This window comes from Elephas maximus, chromosome 6 (assembly GCF_024166365.1).
Source record: "Elephas maximus indicus isolate mEleMax1 chromosome 6, mEleMax1 primary haplotype, whole genome shotgun sequence".
Classification (NCBI taxonomy): domain Eukaryota; kingdom Metazoa; phylum Chordata; class Mammalia; order Proboscidea; family Elephantidae; genus Elephas; species Elephas maximus.
Genome location: NC_064824.1, coordinates 141,773,462 through 141,798,306, shown reverse-complemented (window position 1 = coordinate 141,798,306; position 24,845 = coordinate 141,773,462). Strand labels below are relative to the sequence as shown.

The window sequence follows — 24,845 nt, the reverse complement described above, 5'->3', positions numbered from 1 at the left end:
TTTTAAGTGTATCATTCTAGCAAATAGTTGTTTTTAGGTGCTGTCGAGTCAGTCCAGACTCCTAATGACCTTATGTACAACAGAGGGAAATACTGCCCAGTCCATCTTCACAATCATTGTTATGCTTGAGCCCATTGTTGCGCCACTGTGTCAAACCATCTCGTCGAGGGTCTTCCTCTCTTTTGTTGACCCTCTGCTTTACAAAGCGTGATATTTTTCTCCAGGGATTAGTCCCTCCTGATAACATGTCCAAAGTACCTGAGACAAAGTCTCACCATGCTTGCTTCCAAAAAGCGCTGTGACTGCCTTTCTTCCAAGACAGATTTGTTCCTCCTTCTGGCAGTCCATGGAATATTCAATATTCTTCACCAACACCACAATTTAAAGGCGTCAGTTCTTCCTCAGTCTTCCTTATTCATCGTCCAGCTTTCGCATGCATACGAGGCAACTGAAAACACCATGGCTTGTGTTATGTCACCTGAGTCCTTAAACTGACATCTTTGTTTTTAAACACTTAAAGAGGTCTTTTGCACCAGCTTTGTCCAATGCAACATGTCTTTGATTTCTTGACTGCCACTTCCATGAACGTTGATTATGGATCCAAGTAAAATGAAATCCTTGACAACTTCAATCGTTTCTCCACTTATCATGATGTTGCTTATTGGTCCAGTTGTGAGGGTTTTTGTTTTCTTTATGTTGAGGTGCAATCCGTACTGAAGGCTGTGGTCTTTGATCTTCATTAGTAAGTGCTTCAAGTCCTCTTCGCTTTCAGTAAGCAAGGTTGTGTCATCTGCACAACACAGGTTGTTAGTCAACCCTGACTTTCAACTTTCTTGATTTTAAACCATGCAGTATCCCCTTGCTCTGTTCGAATCACTTCCTCTTGGTCTAAGTACATTATAATTGAGCTGCTTTAAAAAAAAAAAAATTAGAGATGCCATTTATGTTTGTTGTTACGACAGCATGTTGGTCAAATTATGCCGTCTTACTTCATGTCACATCTGAACTAAACATATTCTTGCTATTTCCTTTGTGTAAGTAACGCAGCCATAGAGATGGAGCGGGTTGTTGTTGTTAGTTGTAGTCCAGGAGGCTCTGACTCGTGGTGACTCATGTACAACAGAACAAAATGTTACCTGGACTGTACCATCTTCATGGTCGTTGGTATGCTCAAGTTCACTGCTGTAGCTATTGTGTATTTTGAGTGCATTCCAAGCTAAGGGGCTCATCTTCCAGCACCACGTCAGACAATATTCTGCTGTGATTCATACGGTTTTCATTGACTGATTTTCAGAAATAGATTACCAGGCCTTTCTTCCTAATTTGTCCTAGTCTGGAAGCTCCTTTGAAACCAGTCCACCATGGGTAACCCTGCTAGTATTTGAAATATCAGTGACATAGCTTCTAGTATCACGGCAACACACAAGCCACCACAGTGCGACAAGCTGACAGACGAGTGGTGCTGGGGTGAGTTAGGAAGCCTAAATCCAAGCTCTTCCTCCGTGCTTTGCAAAGACAGGCTTCGGTGTTCTCCTTCCTGTGCTGAGCTGTGTGGCCCCGGACTGTGGTAGAAGCTCCGTGTTGGTGGGGTCCACGCATGTGCGCAAGAGCCCCAGACACACTTTGCCTGCTAGTCTTTGTCTCATTAGCTGGGAGGGTTTTATGAATCTCTGTTCTGCTTTTATGGGGTGCCAGAGTGCATGCCAGAGAGAACGGCTTTGGCCTCTATAAATAGAAAGCAGAGGTCAAGAAAGGCCCCATCAAAGCTCATCCATTTAGCTGAAAGCTTGAGCAGTAGACAATTAACTGGCTTTTGATTAGGTACCATTTCCTAGGTGATGGTTCCCAACAATCTGGGTGTGAAAACAGGACTTGAGCATCTTCCAGAGCATGAAGACCTTGGCACAGAGCAGAGACCGCCCAGGTCCCCGGCAGTCAGCTTGTGGCATGTCTGCGGCTAGACAGGGTCCTGCCCCCCAGAACACCTCAGCAAGGCCTCTGCTCACGATGCTCCCTGGAATGCCCTGGAGTTTTGCACGTGTGATGCCTTTACCCAGACTAGTTCCCCCAGACTCTTGTGAGTGTGGCTTGGGCACTGGAAATTTTTATAGGCTCCCCAGGGGGTGCCCACAGGAAGTGGGGTGTGAACCACTGCCTGGGACTACACCTTCATTTCCAGAGGGCCTCTGGGCCTTAACCTCTTCTCTCGTGGCCCCTGACATCACGTACCTTCTCCCTGGAGGCTGCCCTGTGCCTTCACCAGGGGAGTAATCCCCTGGGGCCGCCCCCCCTGTGGCTTCGCTGGTGAATTCGCTATAGGCTTGCTGTGAGTTGGAATCCACTCGACGGCAACGGGTTTGGTTTTGTAGGCTTTTTTTCCCCCTATAACTACCCCAGAAAGCAGTTTGGGTAAAGATCCAGAAAACCATCAGACATCCTCCCGGAGCGCCAGGAGCCAGAGTGCATTAAACTGCACAGAGCTCAGCCCACATTTCTCATAGCTCTTCCAGGCCTCCCCTGATGAGGTGCCCGAGATCTCATTTGGACTTCCAGAAGATTCTAGATATAGAGCCAGAGAGAGTCCCTGTCCCTCCAGGACAGAAAGACCCCAGCTGCCTAGCTTGGCCAAGCTTGGATTTCTCCAGGACAGACCCCTGCTCCCTCATTTGTCCCCTTACACTGCTGCCTGCACCCCATTTGTTTGTTGGGGGGATGGTCTGCCACAGCCCCTGCACCTCCCACCCAAGCTGTCTACTCGGAAGCTTTGGGCCCGGAGCATTCCCTGGTAATGGAGGCTGGGAGCTGACCCTCTCTCTCTCTCCCAGTTTCTTCTCCTGACGGGGGGCCTCCCTCTCCTGCTGTGTGCATGGTAAACTTTCACTCTCTGCTCATGTGTGCCCTACAGGCCTGGCCAAGCCCACTACTTTATCTGTTCCCGGCAGGTGGGAAACAGAGTCCTTAACCTGCGGCACAAGAGCGGTGCGTGCAGACCACCAGCCCTGCATCAACTGCTGGGAGTGACCTGCTGGCCTTGGAAACTGACATCTACTATTGAGGGTGACCTCGCTCTGTCTCTTCTCTCTGTGGGTAAAGCGTTGTTCCACCCACTGCCTGGCTGTGAGCCATGCCTTTGTTGGAGACCCTGGACCTTGGCTTGACAGGGTTCATGGAGTGACCCCACTCTGGATGACCTGGGCCCTCTGGGATGAGGACAGAGCAGATGCCCCGTCCTCAGGGATGCCCCAATCCTGGCTTCCCTCTCTGGATCTGCAGCCCCGTGCTTGGACATGCACCTCCTCCCTGTGGCTGGGGGCTGTCCCAGGTGGCTCTGGATTGCAATGCTAAAAATTTCTCCTAGCGGATACCCCGGCATCTCAAAGAGCTGTGGCCCTTCCCCACCTCTTTCTTCCCCAAAGTTGTTCTGTCTCCGCAGGGCCTGGGTATAAACCAGCAGCTGCCGGCTAGAAAGCAACCATCTGTACCAAGGGGAAGGACAGGCTCTTAGAATATTTTGACAATAGGGAAGGAAATTGCAGGAAATGGGAAGAAAAGGCAAATCTCGGACAATTTTCCAAACCGCAGAGGTTTTCTGACCATACACGTAATAGGTATGATTTATGTCTTTTTCCTTCTAAAACCCTTCCAAGTTTCCTCTTTTTTAGCAAGGCAGTGTCTGGCCAGGTTTGCCCCATCCCAGATCTCATAGACGGTCAGAGCTGCAATTCTGGAGCCTTGGTCTAGAAGGATCTAGACCTGTCCTTTCCTGCTGCATGTGGAGTGGCCCAGGAAGGGCGGTGACCCGACTCTGACGTGGACCATCCAATCACACATGATCTCAGGGCTTGCTGGGCTGAGGTAGGGAGCCCCTGCCCGTTGCCCATCATCTGCAGACAAATGTCAGACAGGGCAGGTGAGGCGGGCTGGACGCTGCTTTCAGCTTTTGTCTATGATGAAGTCCTTCCCTCAGATGGACAGGTGCAGGAAATACCACAGCGCTAACCTGGGTGCCCCCGCCCCAGACTGGCCGGGTGCATGGGGCCCCTGGGTTCAGGGGCATCTCCCTCCAGGCATTCCTAGGGCTGCTCAGTGGTCAGTGGCCAAGGACAGTGGACCCAGGGTGCAGGCTGCAGCCTGTTCTCTTCCCAGCATATGGTCCCCTGGGCCAGGACACTGATTCTGATGCTGTTGGCAGGTGGCTGTGCCCTGAGGAGGGGAGGGGAGGCACTCACAGGACAGAGTGGCCATCATCTGCTCCGGCCATCATGGGCCCTGGGAACTAAGCCTAAGGGCGGCCTGCATGCCTTCTCTCCTGGTGCAGAGCCTCTCCGTAGGACCGGGGCGGGTCCAGGTCTGGTCAGCCACCTCCTTGTCCCCTTTTGTTTGTGAGTGTTGCTGTGGCCAGTGGGCTGGCTGTGGCTCCAGGAGGTTTGCTCTGTTCGAGAGCACTTCTGCCCCGTGAGTGGTTTCCAGCAGCTCTGCTTGGTTATGATTAACGGAGATAAGTCTGCCCGAGAGAAGCTGACTTTAACAAAATTCCAGCTCGCCACGTCCGCACGCCACCCTCAGCCGCAAGCGGGCTGTGTGTTGCTGTTGGCCGGGGCCCAGGTAACGTCGACAGGGTAAAATAATCCCCAGAAATCTGAAAAATGTGGAACGAGGAAAGGGAGTGTTCAGTCTACCGAAACACGCAGATACAATCGCACCCGGATTGGTGTCTGCACCGCAGGGCCCAGGGGAAAGGAGAGAGCACGTGAGGAGGATTGCGTTATAAACACAGGGCCTGGGTGAGATGCCTGCTGCTCAGGGGGAGAAGCCGGTCTGAAAAAGCCACGTGGGATACGACTCCAATGGTTCTGAAAAGGCAAACCTAGAGGGACCGTGAGAAGGCCAGGGGCCGTAAGCCCTCAGGGAGAAGGGAGGGTGAACAGGTGGGGCAAGGGGCATTTTTCAGGTGGTGAAATCCTTCTGGATGATACTGTGATGGTAGACACAGGCGTTTGTCAAAACCCACAGGACTGTACGACACAGAGAGAACTCTCATGTCAACTGTGGACTCTAGTGAAAAATAATGTATCAATATTGGTTCACGAAGTACCTGGGTGGTGCAAATGGCTGCTAACCAAAAGGTTGGAGGTTTGAGTCCACCCCGAGGCATCTCAGAAGAAAGGCTTGGTGATCTACTTCCAAAATATCAGCCATGGAAAACCCTATGGAGCACAGTTTCCCTCTGACACACATGTGGTCGCCATGAGCCAGAATCGACTTGACGGCAACTGGTTTGATTTTTGGCCTTAATAACATCAGCCCTTTATTCTAGAGTCTAGGGAAAAACAGGCTCATAGTCAGAGAAATGTGATCCTAGAGCTGCTGTGAACTGTCTAAGCGACCATGGTGCGAGGAACCACAGTAGCCTCTACAAGCTAAAAGCGCCCCAGCTGACAGCCCTCCAGAAGACAGGGACCTCGGTCATATAGGCACAAGGAAATGGATTCAGCCAACAACTCTAATGGGTTGGCTGAGGATTTCAGAACCTCTAGAAAGGAGCGAGGCCTGCCATAACCGTGAGACCCTAACAGAGAACCAGGTGTTCAACTTCTGATCGACTGAATCAGGGGCCAATAAATGGATGTCGTTTCAGCTGCCAGACTTGGGTGGTTCACCTCACAGCACTCACTGGAAAACCATTACAAAAAGCAACCCAAATCCATGGTCCCAAAATTAGGAAAATCAGACCGCAGAAAGGAGAAAACAAAAACCACTCATAATGAGTCCATCCAGACATGGTCATTGTTGACATTTTGCTGAATAGTTTTCAAGTTTTTTTTTTTCCTGTATACTTTAATTTTGATTTCCCTCAGTAATGTTTTGTAGTTTTCAGTGCAGTGGTCTTAATACCTGTAGTCAGCCTTATCCCTAAGAATTTTGTACTTTTTAATGCTCTTGTAAATGATATTTTGTTTTATTTTCCACTTGTTTATTGCTAGTACTTAGAATACAACTGATTTGATCTTCTGTCCTGAGACCTTGCCACACTTGCTTAACTTGGTAGTTCTATTAGCTTATTTTGGAGATTTCATCACAAAGACAATCATGCCATCTGTGAGTAAAGACAGTTTTTTCTTTTTTTTAAATTCTAATGTCTTTACTTTTTTTTTTTTTTTTTCCTTATCGTATTGCATTGGCCAAAACTGCGAGTAAAATGTTGACTACATTGATAAAAGAAGACATCCATGTCTTGTTCCTCATCTGCTGGGGGGCGGGGAGGGGGTGGAGAAATTAGTCTTCTGACATTAAATCTGATACTAGTTGTAGGTTTTTTGTACTTGCTCTTTATACTGTGTAGGCATTTCCCATCTATTTCTGGCTGCTGAGATTTTTTATCATGAATGGGGTTGGATTTCATCAACATCATATGTGACAAAGCACCCTTCTGCCAAAGTCCACCATGCACATGATCGTTTTAAAGTCTCTGAGAGGACCTCTCCTTCAGTCCTTCAGGCCCAGATCCAGCTCTGGACAAGGGTTAGCATCTCGGGAGTTTTCACTCAGAGGCCATCAGCCCCCTAAACTTGTTTTCCTTGCTTGCTGGCAGTCTTCTCTCACTCCCCCAACCCCTATGGCTCTGACAGCATCTCTCAGAAACAGCATTTCACAAAGCCCACTTTGGGGAGGTTCCTACAGATGGAATGGGCCACTGGGGTGTTCAACAGGGAGCCTGAACTCAGATGTGACCCCAGGCCACAGGAACCCTCCTCCTTCAGGGGAGACAGCGCTAACCTTAACCCAGAAAGGAGTCTGAGGGGGGCCTGGACACAGTTCACAGGTCAAACCCACCACTTCCCAGCCAGTCTGTCACTGGCTACCCGTTCCCCGGGTGCCACCTTTGTCCCCAGCTACTGCCTGACAAAGGCACAATGCAGACTCCCAAGGCTGAGCCTACAGCACTCTCTTCCCATGGGAGGGTTAGATTTGTTGAAGGCTCTAATGGCTGCCAGTGGTGGTAGTGGGGGTGGAGGGCTGTTGTGTTGGAATGGGCTGGCCTGCTGGAGGCTCTCTCCTGACCCTGGAGGGTGGTATCTGCTCCACACTGGGCCCTGGACAGACTGAGACTCCTTCATCCTCAGCTCCAGTCATCTGGAGGATTCCCTGGTGGTCCTCGTGGGCCTCTGCCGATGCCCCATTTGCCACATCAGGGACACGGGGTACCATAGAAACCTTACATCCTTCCTCCATAACTTGTTGTCTCAGGTGGGCATTCTCTTTTCTTGAGCCATCGGATCACTCAACCCACGATCATGAACTTTTCTCTGACAGGCAATAAGCTGGCTTCCATATGTTGTTAGTTGCCAGCCAGTTGGCTCTGACTCATGTTGACCCCATGTGGGCAGAGAACTCCTCCATAGAGTTTTCAAGGCTGTGACCTTTTGAAAGCACATCACCTTTCATCCGAGGTGTCTCTGGGTGGGTTTGAACTACCCATCTTTCAGTAGCCGAGTGCTTAACCATTTGCACAATCCAGGGACTCCCTAGTAGCCAGTGACAATTTTGAGTTTTTCTCAAAGAATTTTGCTTGTACTTTATAGGTGTTTCCCAATTCCTTCTCTGATTCTCTTTTCTAAGGCAAGGGAAGCAGAGCCAGCAGGGAGCCTAATCCAGCAGGAGAGCTGCTCTGGTACCAAGTTGTTGTTGTTGTTAGGTGCCGTGGAGTCGGTTCTGACTCATAGTGACCCTATGTACAACAGAATGGAGCACTGCCAGGTCCTGAGCCATTCTCACAATCGTTGCTATGCTTCAGCCCATTGTTGCAGCCACCGTGTCAATCCATCTCATTGAGGGTCTTCCCCTCTCTCACTGACCCTCTACCAAGCATGATGTCCTTCTTCAGGGACTGGTTCCTCAGAGTAACATATCCAAAGTATGTAAGACAAAGTCTCACCATCCTTGCTTCTAAGGAGCATTATGGCTGTACTTCTTCCCAGACAGATTTGTTCATTCTTCTGGCAGTCCATGGTATATTCAGTATTCTTCGCCAACACCACAATTCAAAGGTGTCAATTCTTCTTCAGTCTTCCTTATTCATTGAACAGTTTTCACATGCATATGAGGTGATTGAAAACACCATGGCTTGGATCAGGCACACCTTAGTCCTCAAAGTGAAATCTTTGCTTTTTTTTCAGTGATACTTCCATTTATTTTACTTTTAGTAATAATTTTTTTTCTATATCATACATGATTGAACACATATTTGGCTTTAAAATTAACAGTCATGATTAAAGAAACAATGGTTTATTTTTCTAATCAAGTGACCAAGCTGCTGAATCTTAAGGCCTCGGCAAATGTTGCATCTTATTTTCATCGAACAACAAGACCGTCTATTTGATTATTCCTGGTACACAGCAATTGTGTTTCTCCAGTGGTTTCCATTTGTCAAATAGTCGTAACAGACAGTTTAACATGGTGACTTTTGCTTTCAGGGGATTCTGTCAAACGAATCCTCATTTCCAGTGCAACAACTGTCAGCAATATTATTTCAGAAGTCCATCCATCGGGACTTCTCCATCGTGGCTGGCCGAGAAGTCCTGCTTTGGCTGCCAGAGCCTCATTCTGCTGAATACGATATTCCTGAAATCTCCTGGATATTCTGTGTCATTTTAAAATATTTCTGTAAGCAATGTTCTGAACAGTTGATCTCTTCAGGCTTCACTTCTCTTGTTGTGAAGTCTTTAACACAGTCCAAAAAGCAGGTTTCTGTAAGTTTATTGTAGGTTCCAAGAAATTCCTTAAACTGTTTTATCTGATGAGATTCTGGTATTTGTGCAGCCATATTCTTTTGGTATGGCTATTAGTCACCTTTTCTGATGCATGAGTTCCTTTTCTGTTCTGGAATAGTGGTTGTTCAACCTTTTCTCGAATGTCTCCAGTGAAGCTTGAGTCCTTACCTGAGCACCGGCTCTCGCATACGACTCCTGTACGAGGCTGGGAGGCTGCGCTACCAGTCGAGTCTAAGGGCGGAGGACGAAATCTTTGCTTTTTTAATAGTTTAAAGAGGTGTTTTGCAGCAGATTTGCCTATTGCAACACGTCTTTTGATTTCTTGACTGCCGCTTCCATGGCTGTTGATTGTGGACCCAAGTAAAATGAAATCCTTGACAACTTCAATCTTTTCTCCGTTTATCATGATGTTGCTCATTGGTCCAGTTGGGAGGATTTTTGTTTTCTTTATGTTGAGGTGTAATCCATACTGAAGGCTGTGGTCTTTGATCTTCATCAGTAAGTGCTTCAAGTCCTCTTCACTTTCAGCAAGCAAGGTTGTGTCATCTGCATAATGCAGGTTGTTAATGAGTCTTCCTCTGATCCTGATGCCCTGTTCTTCTTCATATAGTCCAGCTTCTCGGATTATTTGCTCAGCAGACAGATTGAATAAGTATGGTGAAAGAATACAGCCCTGACACACACCTTTCCTGACTTTAAACCAAGCGGTATCCTCTTGTTCTCCTTGAACAACTGCCTCTTGGACTATGTACAGGTTCCTCATGAGCACAATTAAGTGTTCTGGAATTTCCATTCTTCACAATGTTATCCATAATTTGTTATGATCCACACAGTTGAATGCCTTTGCATAGTCAATAAAACACAGGTAAACATCTTTCTGGTGCTCTCTGCTTTCAGCCAGGATCCATCTGACATCAGCAATGATATCCCTCATTTCAAGTCCTCTTCTAAATCCTGCTTGAATTTCTGACAGTTCCCTGTCACTGTACTGTTGCAATGACTTTTGAATGATCTTCAGCAAAATTTTACTTGCATGCGATATTAATGATATTGTTTCATAATTTCCATATTAGGTTGGATCACCTTTCTTGGGAATAGGCATAAACATGGATCTCTTCCAGTCAGTTGGCCAGGAAGCTGTCTTCCACATTTCTTGGCATAGACAAGTGAGCACTTGCAGCACTGCATCCATTTGTTGAACTATCTCAATTGAGGTTCCATCAGTTCCTGGAGCCTTGTTTCTCGCCAATGCCTTCAGAGCAGCTTGGACTTCTTCCTTCAGTACCATCAGTTCCTGATCATATGCTACCTTCTGAAATGGTTGAATGTTGACCAATTCTTTTTGTATAGTGACTCTGTATATTCCTTTCATCTTCTTTTGATGCTTTCTGCATCATTTAATATTTTCCCTGTATAATCCTTCAATATGGCAACTTGAGTCTTGAATTTTTTCTTCAGTTCTTTCAGCTTGAGAAATGCTGTGTTCCTCTCTTTTGGTTTTCTATCTTCAGGTCTTTGCACATGTCATTATAATGCTTTACTTTGTCTTCTTGAGCTGTCCTTTGAGATCTTCTGTTCAGTTTTTTTAATTCATCTGTTCTTCCTTTTGCTAACTACTCTACATTCAAGAACACTTTCAGAGTCTCTTCTGACATTCATTTTGTTTTTTTCTTTCTTTCCTGTTTTTTAAATATGAGACGATTGGAACACCATGGATTGTGTCAGGTGCACTTTAGTCCTTAAGGTGATGTCTTTGCTTTTTAGCCTAGTTCATGTACATCAAATTTCTGTGGCTCACTGCTGGCTCAGGTGGTAAAGATGACTTTGAGTATTCCTTCTGCAGTACACAGCCTTGTCAGGATAATGGTAATATTATCCTGAGACACAAAGAGGACCTTTGTGTTTGAAGGAAACCTCACCAATGCAAAGGAAAAGCAGACTAGGTGGACAAACAGATATAAATCCAGGTCTGGTATCATATTCAGGTAAAGGGAGTCCAAAGTAAAGATCATAAAAGAGTAGTTCACGTTGTTATTTAGGACAAAAGAGAAAAACAGACCTTTCTCTGAAGAGAATGTTCTTATTTGGCCTGTAAGAGAAGGTTGTGCCATGCCTGGGAACCGAAGTAGCCATGTAAGGAGTACGCTTGTCTTCTGGGGGCTCCAGCCCTTCCCTCGTGCAACTGCAATTGGACAGGAGGGGCCTTGGGTCTCCTCCTCAGGTGCTAAGATTCCTGCTTCTATGCTTGTTCCCCAGATGGAGCCGGGCTCTGGCCTGACCACTGTAGAAGTTGAGGGATTGGGACCTCTGGGTCCAGGACATTGACCTTCACATTGAGCCAGGAGAAGCCCAGACCAACAATGGCCTGTTCTTCAGCCAAATAGTGAAGAAGTAAAACAGCATGAGAGACCTGCTTAACGCAGGTTTTGTTATTAGAATTCTCAATAAAATTTTACTTTAACTAAGTGTTTGAACTGATGGTTTGATGAAACGTGGAATCAATCAGAGTTAAGCAGTGGAGCTGATCTGAGACCTCCGTACAAAAATCCAAAGCTTTCTTATGTACCAGCAGAAACCAATTAAAAATTATAATAGGAAGAAATGTCCTGTTCAAAAATCCCTACAAAAATATCTCCTTAGAAACAGACCAAATAATAGCTTTATAGAGGAAATTATAAAACTTTACTGATAGAAAGCAAGAGGACCTGAGAAATTGAAAACAATGTCAGGTTAAAGGGCATGAAGGCTCTGTATTATACAGGTCTAAATTCACCCCAAATTAACTTTGAAAATTAACGCGAATCTAGTCAAAAGCCCAAAAGTGTAATAGAGAGAAAAATATTTCTTTCATGAAACTTGACACGTTGATTGTAAAATTCACATGGAAGAGCAAATTGGAAGCAGTTTTGAAATAGCAAAGTAGAGGGTTGTTGTTCTTTTTTCTTTCTGTTTTTTAACTTTCCCTATCAGATATGAAAGCACAAAGTTATACTTTAAACAGGGTATGTAGTAGTAATGCAGATTTAAACAAATATACAAGTGGAGCAAGCACAAGCCCAGAAAGAGGCCATTTGTGTGTGTGAACCAGGTACGTAACAGAAGTGGCATTACTAATCAGCAAGGGATCAGGAAGGAAATGACAGGCCATTTAACAAAAAGTGCTTGGAAAACTGACTACTCATGTGAAAAGATTATAATCCTACCTCACACCATATACATACATAAATTCCAGGTCCATTTATTAAAAACTTAAATGTGAAAATAAACAGAATTCTAAAGTTATTTCGATATAGGAGAAAGTCCTTTTGACATTGACATATGGAAACCTTTCTTAAAGATTTCAAAAGCAAAATGCATAAAAGAAAAATATTAATAAATTTGATTACATAAATTCATTTTGCTTGCATGACATAAAAAAAAAAATAAGAGACCAGAAATTAAGTTGAAAAAATTAGCTCAAATGGATGAAATGTTATTTATATCCAGGCAAAAATGAATAACCCAAAATGTATAAAAGGATCTTGAAAATGACCAAGAGACAGATAGACATCCCAACAGAAAGTGAGCAAAAACATGAATAACAACCTGCAGAAGCAGCAATGCAAATGTCCAGTAAATGCGCAAAAATGGCTCAGTATCATCAGTAATCAGAAAGTGAGATAAATGTTACATAACATTTTTCATCTGATGGCAAAAATGAAAGTTTTATAATATCAGGTTTGGGGAGATATTACAGTGTTTGGTTCTCTTAGTGCAGATTTCAGGGGTCTCCAAGACCACTCTCACTACTGACACCAACTGCAAGTTTTGAAGGCCCCATGTCCACCCTCAGGTTCAATAATTTGCTAGAAGGACACGCAGAACTCAGTGAAAGTTGTTGTACTCATGGATGTTATTATGAATTGAACTGTGCCCCCCCCCCCCAAATATATGTTGTAAACCCTAAACCCTATACCATATGTCGGAGTTTCTCTAGGCCATATAATGAGGGACTGAGTCAGAAGTATATTGCCAGCTCTTAAGATAATGCCAAATTACTTTCTAGAGTAGGTGTGTTCATGTATTATTTAGCCATTCCTTGAGTGCTGCCCGTTTTCCCTATCTTTAACCATGCTGCAATGAACAACATTGTCCTCCTTGCACTGTGTGAGAGAGATCCTCCAGTAATAAGCAAAGAAGTGGAAAATCCCGGGCCAGGGTATGCGCATTGAAAACCTGAATAGCTATGGCCAAACTCCTTTTGGCAATATGTCCCATCAGCCATATGCAAGCGTGCAATAAAGAACTAACCTCGTTCTTATTGGAAACCAGACTTAGTACATACATTGAGACTGGAGGAAGCCCCAGATCTATTGCCTAGAAACAACGTTTAAGTCTTGAACCAAAACTATCCCACAAAGCCACCTTTAAATTAAACAACAGTTTAGCTCCCACTTTCTTAGCTCATTCCATAAAGAATGTTCTCCTTGAGCACTGAGCTCTCTTAAAGAATTATCTATACGAGGCTCTAGCCTCAAGGGTGGCTGGCTGACTGCTCCGCCAGCTGGCGCGATGCCTATTGTTGGTACCTCAGTGCCAGCTTCCTGCTGGCAGCCAGCGTGGCATGGATGGACAGGTTTGTCCTCTCTGAAGCAGGGAGGAGCAGTGGGAGGGTCTGGTCCTTCTGACTCCCCAGTCAGGTGGCAGCAGTGGCGATGGGGGCCTCACAGGCGAAGGATGAGATTTCCGAATATGGCTGTCCTAGGAACTCATTCTTCTCTTTTCCCTCCACATCCTCCTCCTTTTTTAAAACAGGTATAACCATTGGATCTTACCTGCACTAAGCCATGTAGTGGCTTCACTGTCCTCGTCACTGCCCTTGTGACTCAGGCTGGGATCAGCTCTGTAGGTGAGAGGCTTCTGCCCTCTTCCTGCCACCTCCAACGCTAGCCTCCCAGGAGGGGTCAAGGACTCATCAACCCCTGTATTGTCCTCCATTCATCTCCACTCTTTGTCTGTGACCACCTGTTATGGATTGAATTGTGTTCCCCAAAACAGGTGTTGAAATCCTAACCTCTGTATGTAAGGATGAGACCCTGTTTGAAAATAGCGTTTTCCTTTGGTTATGTTAATGAGGTTGTAAAAATGGCATGGGGATGTGGTCTGACCTCCTCAAACTTCACAAGGGGGAAGGAGAATCTAGATCAACAGCCCAAGGCTGATTCCTATGAGGCAGTAGTCAGACACACCTCTTCTTTCCACCATCTTTACCAATTCTGACACCAACCATCCTTCCCACGGCACTCTCTACTTCTCTGCTGGGTTCAATCATTCATTGCAGTGGTCACACAGAACTCACAGACCACACTCACGATTATGAGGTTTATTAGGGAAGTAACGGGTTACAATTCAGGTTCAGGAATGCTCAGGATACAGTTCTTCCATCAGGACAGCTTTCCAGTCACGCTTGCAGGCACACCCCTCCCTGGCCCTCAGTCTCTGCCCAAAGGCTTTCTTGCTTCATAGGCCGGGAAGCCTACTGCAACGTCTCCTGTAGGTCTCTTCTTCCTTGATGGTGGTGGGCTCTTCTTCCCACCTCTGGGGTGGCTCATTTCAAGACCAGCAGGCTGACAAAACTAACCAATCCCCTTGTTGGGCCACGATTACCATATTTGCACAGTCCTGGTACCCTGGGTGGGAGTTACAAGACCATGGTGAGAAAGGCCACACAAAAGCCATCCATCACACCGCAGAGGTCTTATCAGTGTAGGGTGGGTCCTAAATCTAATTGTTTCTGAGTTATACAAAGACCAGAACAGACACAGAGACACACACACGGGGAAGGGTGGGCACCATGTGAGGGTCGTCTACAAGCCAAGGAACTCCCGGGACTGCCAACAGGAAGGAGTCAACACAGTGAGACCCTCATTCAGAATTTTAGCCTCCAGAACTCTGAGAAAATACATTTCTGTTCCTTGAAGTCACCCATTTGTGGTATTCCCTATGGAGCAAATTCTACTCTGTCTGAACGCATGGGTGTCCATGAGCCAGAGTCAACTCCGCGGCAGCTGGTTAATCATCTGAGAGAGAATTTTCTGATCCATAGCCAAATGGTTCATTATTTTGACTTCATTCTGGTCTACTATTTTCTGTTTTATAGATCTTGCTAAAACTAAGATTATCTCGCTTTAAAATCCTCAGGCCATTCCCCTCCAGTGTTTGTTATGTGCTTGCAAAGAAAGCCCTGGGTTCCTCTGATGGCTGATTTTCAGTCTGCTTGGTACAGCACCTGAGACAATTTAAGCTTCCTGGGGGAAGCCGAAACCAACCTGTCAAAGGTAAGTCATTAAGCAAAAAGCCGAGGCCAGGTGAGCAGTGGCCAGGCGCTCCCCACATCTGTGTCTATGTCTCACAGAGGACTGCACCCTGTGTGTGCCCACCCAGTGTTGGGACGATGACTGTGTCTTCCCCGCCCGGGCAGGAGATGAACGTGAGTGGCTTGTTCCAGAGCTGTCTTGGAGCCAGAGGGCCGGAGACTTCCCCGCAGGTGAGGCGTCCTCTCATTTGCAATTTCCCTCTGGGTGCTGCTGGGTACCGTCTTGGCTAGGGATGTGCCCATTTCTCTCCCAGGTGGGGCTCAGCAAAGGGGGGGGGGTTCACATGTGGCTGAGAAGAGGGGCAGAGGGCAGCTGGCCCCCAGGGGCTGCCTCTCCAGTGGCTCCCTGTCGCTGGCTGGCCTGGCCTCTCCCCTGGGCCTTCTTAGCACCCAGGAGGTTCTCAGAGAGGAGGAGGCCAGAATCACACAGCACATCCCTGGGCACAGCCCGGACCAGGCACTGAGTCCTGGGTCCACGCCGACCGGCCGTTGCTGCCCAGTGCTGGGTGGAGGCCCCTACCCCTGGCCTTCAGTCCCCAGCACATCAAATGGGGCCAGTGAGGGGCTCGCTCGCCGTGGGTCACAGAGGAAACAAATGAGGTCCATGTAAAAGGTCCCAAGGAAGACACCCAGGTAGGGAACACCAGTCTTTACCACCAGTATCCTGGGAGATTTGCCCACGTGTCGTCTCCTGGGGGCCTTCTCTGGCTGCCCAGATCTAGTGAAGCCTCTGCGGCAGTCCAGGCACATTAGAATTACCTGAGCCTTCAGAAGCCCCGATGTTGGGGCTGCGCCAGCCACTTTGCAGGGTCTGTGGGGTGTGGTCAGTCTTGGGGGGCACCAGTACTTTCTAGGGCTCCACATGGGTTCCAGCACCAGCCAGGGCTGAGGTCCACAGCACCACACAGGTCCAGATTCCCCTGCCGATGAGAAATACCTGGAGTTCTCCTTAAAAACACAAATTCTTGGGTCCTGTTCCAGGCCACTAAATCGGAGCCTCCGGTGGGGAAGCTGTGGTTCAGCCAGACCCCACACTGATTCTCACCAGGACAGTCTGGGAGATGCTGCCCTGTTGGTGTGCCCAGGCTCCCCACCCCAACCCTCCACAGTTATTCTCACGCGGTGTAGCTGGTGATTGGTGATCAGCTGCCTGCCCCCCTGAGCCGCAAAGGGTTTTGACTCTGCTCAGCTCCGTATCCCAATGCTCAGTATACAGTAGGTGCTCACTAGATGTTTGTTGAATGAATAAATGACCTAGCTGTGACTTTAACCAATTACTCGTTGTTGTTAGCTGCCGTCAAGTTGCAGGGCACGTCCGTGTGCAACAGTATGACACGCTGTCTGGTCCCATGCTGTCCCCCTGATCAGCTGTGGATCAGACCAGTGTGATCCATTGGATTTTCACAAGTGGATCTCCAGGCCTTCCTTCCTAGTCTGGCCTGGGCTGGAAGCCCTGAAGAAGCTTGATGAGCATCGCAGTGGCACGCAGGCCTCCACTGACAGAGGGGTGGTAGCTGCGTGTGAAGGAATGGATCCCAGGTCCCCACGGAAGGTGAGAATTCTGCCCCTGAGGCACCTCCTCGTCAAGCACTTACTTAACTGACCAGCATTCATTTTCTTGAGCTGCAATATGGAGCTATTTCTGCCTCCTTCATGGATAAAGGTGAACTTGTACGTGAAAGAGCTTTGCGACTGTCTTCACTAAGGCTGTGCCCAGCACTGACCATCAACCCCCGAGACTCTGCATGTGGACCAGAAGCCTGCTGTCACCTGGAGCTCAAGTGCTCCCTCCCTAGAGGAGCAGGAAGCCCCCAGTCAGCAGTGGGTCCCCAGCGCTGTTCTGAGGGGCCAGCCAGAGGGAGGGGCTTTGTCCAGGCAGGACCAGCCTGCCAGGCTATCCTCCCCTTCCCTGAACTCAGGTTGTGACCCTCCCCCCCCTTCCCCCCATCCCTCGAGGGTCAGCACCAGTTTCCTACAGTCCCATGAGGTTGATGTGACGGGAGGACGCTCCGTTATCAGCCCGAGCCAGGCTCTGATGAGCCCTAATCACCATTTCCTGTGGGCCGTTGATCTCCTAATGGTCTTCTGAGCTTTGGACCAGCTGTCTGCCATCTCCAGGCCCACAGCTCTCCGCAAAGCTCCATGTTTTCATGGTGTCAGCAGGAAGATAGGAAATGGCTTGGAAAACAGGGATTCGTAAAACAATGGTGTAAGGAGGCTAAGCCTTGATAAACAGTCCTGGTTGCCCTTTGGAATGTATGGGTGTAAACACATACTCGCACACACTCAGGAATGCATGCTCTGTGGTGCTGTGGAAGACAAATGACCAAGAAACTAACAGGCCAGCAGTTCTTCTCCAGCCGACGGAGTTGGTGGAAAAAGCATTGCAGTTTGATGGGGAAAAGCTGGCCGGGGGCCCCACAGTGGGTGGGCACCAGCCACCCGGTGCTGTGCTCAGATGCAGGCAGGTATCCTGCAGCATCAGCAGGATAAGCATGGCCCGGTGGCCTGACAGGTGCGCTGCCCACCTCCAACTGGGCATGTGCAGGGCCCGGTGGGAGGCCAGGTCCCTGCCAGGTGGGCTTGGTGTCAGTGCCCAGGGAGGGCAGAGCTTTCGGGCAGAGAGTCTGTGCCAGACCTTCTTTCTTCGACCCATCTGCAGGCAGACAGGCTGTGGGATTTGCAGGGCTCGGGGCCTTGGGGTGGGGGTGGGGGGGAAGGAGTTCTGTGGTTTTCTGTAGATTAGGGGATCTTAGAGTTGGTTTGAAAGGTAAACTTACCTAAGGAAGAAGAGCCTGGAATTAGCTTGTGGGGTCTTTTGCAGTGAGAATTAGGCATGGCTCATACAACTTCAGCTAAAGGTGACCTTGAATGATGACTATTTAGTACTCCTAATAACAACTAAGGACCCTGTGTGGCGCAATGGTTAAGCATTCTACTGCTGACTTAAAGGTTGGCAGTTCAAACCCACCCAGCAGCTCTGTGTAAGAAAAGGGCTGACAGTCTGCTTCCATCAAGATTATAGCCAAGAAAACCCTATGGAGCAGTTCTACTCTGTAACACATGGCGTCACCATGAACCAGAAATCAATGTCAGCTAATAATAACAATAACTAAAATTTGACCATCTGGTCAACCCCAAGTGGCGAGCCCAGGGATTGCACCCACTTTGTTTTCCAGATTAAGACGCTGTGTGGGCCCAGGGCGGGCAGGTTGCTGACCATGTGGACTGTCGCGGCTGAACTTGTAGTGGAATTGAGGTGTCTTGCTTCCTGGGGTTTTTTTTTTGACATTGGGCCATCTCTGTGGGGCCATGCAGCGGGTACCAGAAGTCATGGGGCACCTTTTTCAGCCCGACCCCTGGACTCTGAGCACAGCTTCCTGTTCAGAAGCAAAACCTCCTGGTTTGAGGGAGATGGGCTGATAATTCCTGTCTGAGCGGAAGTCTTTGCTGACAGGTACTGGACACTTTCTTTCTTGAAAAGATCCTGCTACGGCAAGTCCTGTCTCAGGATGCTCTCAACTGAGCCTGGCTACCTGTGGGTCTCAGGTGTACCACTCATGCAGGCCCTTCCCTACCTTCCCTGTTGGTCATGTGTATGACACCATGGGAAAACATTTGGCAGTGAGACTATGACACGTGTATTTTTCTCAGCTCACAGTGGCTTGTAAATACGGCTTTTTTTCTGGTCCTTTCTCCAGGTAGGTAGGTGGTCATCGGTAACCACCCTCACCCAGTTTGTTTTTTTGTTCCAGGGTAAAGCTTCAGGATTGAGTGGAAGGGAAGTGCTTGCCTGAGCTGAGACACTGAATTGAATACAACATGGGTTCTCTCAGTACTGGGCACACTGAATTGAATACAACATGGGTTCTCTCAGTACCGGGCCTCAGGCCTGCAGGCTCTCTTGTCCAGAGAGTGAACAATGCATTCACCGATCGTAGAAAAGGATGGAAAAGAATACAATTTAAGAAAAGGAAGAGATTTTTAGAAAGCAGTGTAGCTGCTGGAGGGCCAATGCTGGCCATGGCCTGTGGGTACCGTCCACACAGCACACCCTGTGGCTTGTACACCCTGTAAGATGCCTATTTTCTCGTAGAGACCAGAAATACCTCTCTCTGAATTTTACCCATTTTATCTACTTCCTTTTGGAGCCACGTGTTTGACGTCAAATCCCTTCAATCTTTCAAGTACTTGTAGATCCTCACACATTGGCATCTCCTTTTTTCAGGATAAAGTGTCCTCAGTTCTCTCATTGGTCCTTAAGGGCCATGGCCTCTGGACTCCCTCCCTACCCCCACCCCAGTTTCCTCTCTGATTTGCTCATTTGTTGAGGGAAAGTGATGATAGCGACCACTGGTCCCCTGAGCTTACAGACAGAATGAATTTCCCAGCGTCCCTCACTGTTAGCACAGCCATGGAGGGGCAGCTATGTGTGACTCTCCAGATGGACCTGGCCCATGAAGACCCCCGTACATGCCTCCCCTCGTACCTGCCCTCCCTCTGGCTGACTGGGAGAGCAACCCCAGGGTGCTCTTGGAAGCCATGTGTTCAAGATGACGGCACCCTTGGTTGGTGGGACCCTGAGGCACCGCGTGTAGCAGAGCACCACCACTCCTGCTCAATCAGACCTGGAACCTTCTTTCACTGTGACCTGAGCAAAAACGAAACTTTGTAAATTGAGCCATTACATGGCTGGGCCTACTTGTTGTTGCAGCCTTGCCTTGTCTAGTGCAGCCAAATAGCTGATAGATGGCAGAAAGCCATGTTTGGTCCCATCTCTGCCCAATAACTGTGTGTTCCCACCAATCCCCCAGAGCCCTCTATATCTGCCCCCAGCTCCTTGGGTGTTGTCTGATCTCAGATCACCCCAAGGCAACATGAATGTTTTGGTATCCTCATATCACTGCGATGATGATAAGCCAACTCACAGCCCTAAGTTTCTCTCTCCCAGATTCTACTGAGGAGCAGGACTTTAAGGTTGGAGACTGCTCCTAATACCAGCTTCTTCTCCACAGGGACACGGCAGTGACAGCTCATCTTCCCTTAGGCTAGAACATGCTGCAGTGTGCCAGAGGACAGATTAAAATTATTTTTCAACAGCAACTCGAGAGTGGAGCACCAAACCATGCCCCAGTGACCCCGGGGCGGTGGGCACGATGGCAGTGTCAGGGCTTCCCATAAAAACAGCTTGTTCGCTCTTTGGCACACCACTTGTTTGTAAAGGAGCGTGTTTCTCATGATTGGATGTTCTCAGCCTGCAGGAGAAGGTGGCCAGCTGTCTACCAAGGACAGGGAGCAAAATCACGACACCTCCTCCCTCTCCCTTCACTTCACATGACAGTTGTCCAACTTCATGGCCAGTGACTTGGGGACACCTTTTTTCCCCTGTTAAATGAAAATGAGACTTCTCTGGGGTGGTGAATTTTCTGGGGAGTCCTTCCAGAGATGAAGTACACTCAGGTCTTTAAATAAGATGAAATACGGAAGTGTCCTTTAGCATGGGCTGTTTGGGGGGGCTTCCTTTTCCCACCCTCATCTGGCTTTCCTGGGGGTTGGCCTACTAGGTGGAATGAGGACAAGAATACACTTCTCCCAAGAGTCCAGACTGAGGATATAAAACCTGGATGAAGAAACACCTGCAGAGAAGTTGAGCGGCTTGCCCAGTGTTGCTCAGCCCATAGCTGGGGAGCCGGGAGTCAGAGCTCCACTCTGATTGCAATGCTCACATGTTCGATCCTCAGCCACGTTGCTGTTCCTGGAAGACTCCTGGAAGGAAGACATTCCAGGCAGGGGTCAAGCCTGCAAACAGGGGTGACGGAATAAGTGGAAGAGGTGGAAAGTAAGCTGTGAAGAGGCTGGGCTCACAGATGGTGGAGGGTGAGTGGAGGGTTTAGATTTTATCCCATAAATGAGGGTGTGTGAGGTGGTGGCATCGAGTGGTTCTGGGCAGCGGCTGGTCATAGATTTCAGGGCTGTTACTAGGATATCACAGTGAAAGGAGTCTCCCCAGGTGGCGGCACTAGAAATATAAAGGTGAGGTACATTTGGCCAAACTGGAGAAAAGCTGGAGGGAGAAGGCCTACGTCCCAGGTCCTGTCCATCCTCTTCCACGTCTCACCCTACTCTGCTTCACTCCCAGCTCCCACCTTCTTCCTTTTTCTGCTGAACCTCCAGTGAGCACCTCAGTCCCTCACACTTGTACCTCCCTTCTTTCCAAAGGAATGGTTTTGCACTCTCCTGTCTTCAAACCCTCAGCTCCTCCCCATATTCACCATTCGCAGATGACCCTAAGTCTCATTTCCCTGAAAAAATGACCCACTCAGACAGACTTCGGCAGGCTCTCCCCACCAGCCAGCATCAGTGCTCCTGGACAACCTTCCCTCCATGACTGTGGATGCACCATCCGGGGTCCCAAGACCAACCCCCACTCGAGCCCCATCTCATCTCTTCCTACTCACTCACGAATATTGCTCCTGTAGAGGAACTTTCTCTCCTACATCATCAATGCCTCCTCTTTCCCGGATCATTCCCAGCACACAATCATGCTGTAATATCACCCAACTTAAAAAAGTAAAAATATAATCTCACCCTAGAAACCATCTGGCCCTCGGCTGGCTCTTACTCCATTCCTCTGCTCCTGGAAGGCACTGTTCGTGCATGTGCACGGTGTCTCCATTCCTTTCCTCCCGTTCTCTCTTTAACCTGTTCCCAACAGGTCTATCATTGTCCATCTCTCTGAGCCAGCAGGAAGGGAGGAGTCGCTTAGGGAACAGCTAAGAGGACTGAGACTGGCGGGGGGGCGGTCCACCATGAGTGTGGCAGCCAGGACAGAGGGCAAGAGTGGCTTCTGTGGGCTGGTCAACCAGCCTCTCCTCACTTGATCTCAGGACCCCACTCTCTTGCTTCTCCCCTCCCACTGGCCTCTCTATCCCAGATCTTGTTTTGCTGACCTGTAAACATAGGAATGTCCCAAGCTGGGTGGCATTCAAACATACCAAGATCATAAAGATGGCACAGGACCGCGCAACATTTCGTTCCGTTATACCATGAGTCGGGGCTGACTCGATAGCACTCGACCGTTCCATGGTGTGACTGTACTGCAATTTTCTTACCCACCTGTTTGTTTAAGGACATTTGGTTGTTCCCAGTTTGGGTTCTATGAATAAAGCTGCTATAAACACTTGTGTGCGTGCCTTTGTGTGAACATCATAATCATTCCTCAGGGGAAAATACCTTGGGATGGAATTGTTGGTTCTTTTATTGTTGTTGTTGGTTTTTTTTTTTATAATTTCACCAATATCTTCCACAGTTTTATCAGAGCTATCCATTTATAGTTGTGACATAATATTATACAAAGTAAGTAAAGCAGACATGACTATATATTTGATGTACAATCTGAGAGAGAAGAGTCTCCTTTCTGTAGAATTTGTTTCTCTGAATTGACAAATTGGTGATATTTATATTTTCAAATTTATTTCATCATCACACAATAGGTAGACTATTTCATTCGTTTGATATTTCAAATATGTTAGCAGTACATTTTAATTTGCAGATAAGCATTCATAGTTAGCATATTGATTAAAATTTTTTTTTTTTTTTTTAGCCAGGCCTTAATCGTCTTTGCTTTACAAAGGACATCATCTACTTTAATGACTTTGCCAAGCTTATTAACTTTATAAAACTCTGATGATTGGTTCTGTGAAGTGGCCTTTCTTGGTTTTGGGGGCTTATGACATTCAGATATGCCATCCCTTACCATCTTGATGTCATCCACCAATCTCCTGGCCACACCCCTACAGACATAGTGAACGTTGGAAACTGGCTCACTGTCCTTTCCACTCAAGTCCAGAGACCACGCTAAGTGACTCTGACCCCCAAGTAGCTTACATAACCACCATCCTAGCTCCAGATCCCTCAGATTTCTCAAAGTTATTGACCTCCATCATTATTTAACCAACCACACTCATGACCATGACCAGTATCTTGGTGTTACCAAGAATGGCTCCAACTCTGTGTTGGGGGAATTGTCTGCCTCTATGCCTCCCATCCAACCTGCCTAAGTAAAGGCTTTGGCCCCAGAACATTCTCTGATAAGGAGGCTGGGAGTTGCATCACCTTCTCTCTCCCAGATCCTCTTCCTTATCAGAGAAGCCTTCCCCCTATTCTGGGCACACAGGAACTTTCTCTGTCTCTTGCACATGCATGGGCACCATATAGCACCTGGCCAGCTCCACTTTCATATCTGTTCCTGGCAGAGAGGGAGAGGGGTCTCTTGTACTGTGGCACAAATAAAGGAGTGTGTCAGATTGTAAGAGCTGGCCTCGAGGGGTGGACTGAAGGAAAACAAGACTTGTGAGGCCAAACATGAGCGCCCTTATGTGTTCCACCAGCTCACTGCAGTTTGCATTCTTAAGTAAACCCCTGGCATGGAGCCACTATTGTCCACCACCACTATAAAACCTCTGCCCTCCCACTGAGGGGTGGAGAGATCTGCTCTGGTCCTACTGCTACCCAAGACTGCATCATCTGTAAGTCTCCCTAATACACTCCTCCACTGCCACCTGAGTTGCCCGCCTCTTCTTTCTGTCTCTCGGCGCCCTCCATTTTTGGAGGAAAGTTTCACATTACTGGTCCATGCCTAGACACTCGGAAATGTTAACCTTCCAGCCTTCCAGCTCTTTCATTCTCTTACTCTCTGACACCTGCTCTGTGACCTCACTGAAATCTCAGCTCTGCTCTGGTTGGAACTCTTTGGTTACAGATGACAGAAACCCAACTTAAATGATTGGTTCACTTATCTTGCAAATCCAGGAACTGGTGATTTCAGGCATGGTTGGTGCCATGGGCTCAAGGCATGCCCTTAGTTATTCTTATTTGCCCCTCTCTACTGTTGGCTCTTTCTTTCTGTCAATTTGGATTGGCTTGGTTCTTCAAACAGGTGTCTCCACCTGGCCGCCAGTCTCGCCACTGGCAGCCCCACCCCCACGTTCTTAAGACATGTGATCCAGAAGGAAGAAAGCCTTCTTTCTTGCAGAGCCCAAATATTAAATCTCGTTGAGGGATTCTGCTAGGCTATGGTTGGGTCACAAGCCCACAATGGTCCACTCGCTAAGGGAGGGGTGTTGACATATCTTGATTGGCTCCACCTGTGGCAAAGAAAAGTTGGGGCCCCAAGGTGGAAGCTGGAAGGTCCCTCTGGAGTTAGGCTGTCTTGGCTCCACCATTTTGATCCAGTAAATAATCTGGGAAGCTGGACTATATGAAGAAGAATGGGGCATCGGGATTGGAGGAAGACTTCTTAACAACCTGTGTTATGCAGATGACACAACCTTGCTGAAAGTGAAGAGGACTTGAAGCACTTACTGATGAAGATCAAAGACCACAGCCTTCAGTATGGATTACACCTCAACATAAAGAAAACAAAAATCCTCACAACTGGACCAGTGAGCAACATCACGATAAACGGAGAAGACTGAACTTGTCAAGCATTTCCTTTTACTTGGATCCACAAACACCACCCATGGAAGCAGAATCAAGAAATCAAAAGATGCATTGCATTGAACAAATCTACTGCAAAGGACCTCTTTAAAGTATCAAAAAGCAAAGATGTCACCTCGAAGGTTAAGGTGAGCCTGACCCAAGCCATGGTATTTTCAATCTCATTATACGCATGTGAAAGCTGGACAATGAATGAGGAAGACTGAAGAAGAACTGACACC

At 47.8% G+C, this 24,845-nt stretch overlaps 1 protein-coding gene across 1 annotated transcript; it reads right to left on the bottom strand.

The window, feature by feature from the left end:
* Window positions 1-2,428: 2,428 nt before the first annotated feature.
* Window positions 2,429-8,828, bottom strand: LOC126078379 (mitochondrial import inner membrane translocase subunit Tim9-like). Its single transcript, XM_049888865.1, has 3 exons — window positions 8,692-8,828; window positions 8,553-8,624; window positions 2,429-2,559 (listed from the first exon to the last, which is right to left on the bottom strand). Exons 1-3 carry the CDS (start codon window positions 8,822-8,824, stop codon window positions 2,429-2,431), a joined length of 336 nt encoding a protein of 111 aa, XP_049744822.1. The 5' UTR covers window positions 8,825-8,828.
* Between the last annotated feature and the right edge of the window lie 16,017 nt (window positions 8,829-24,845).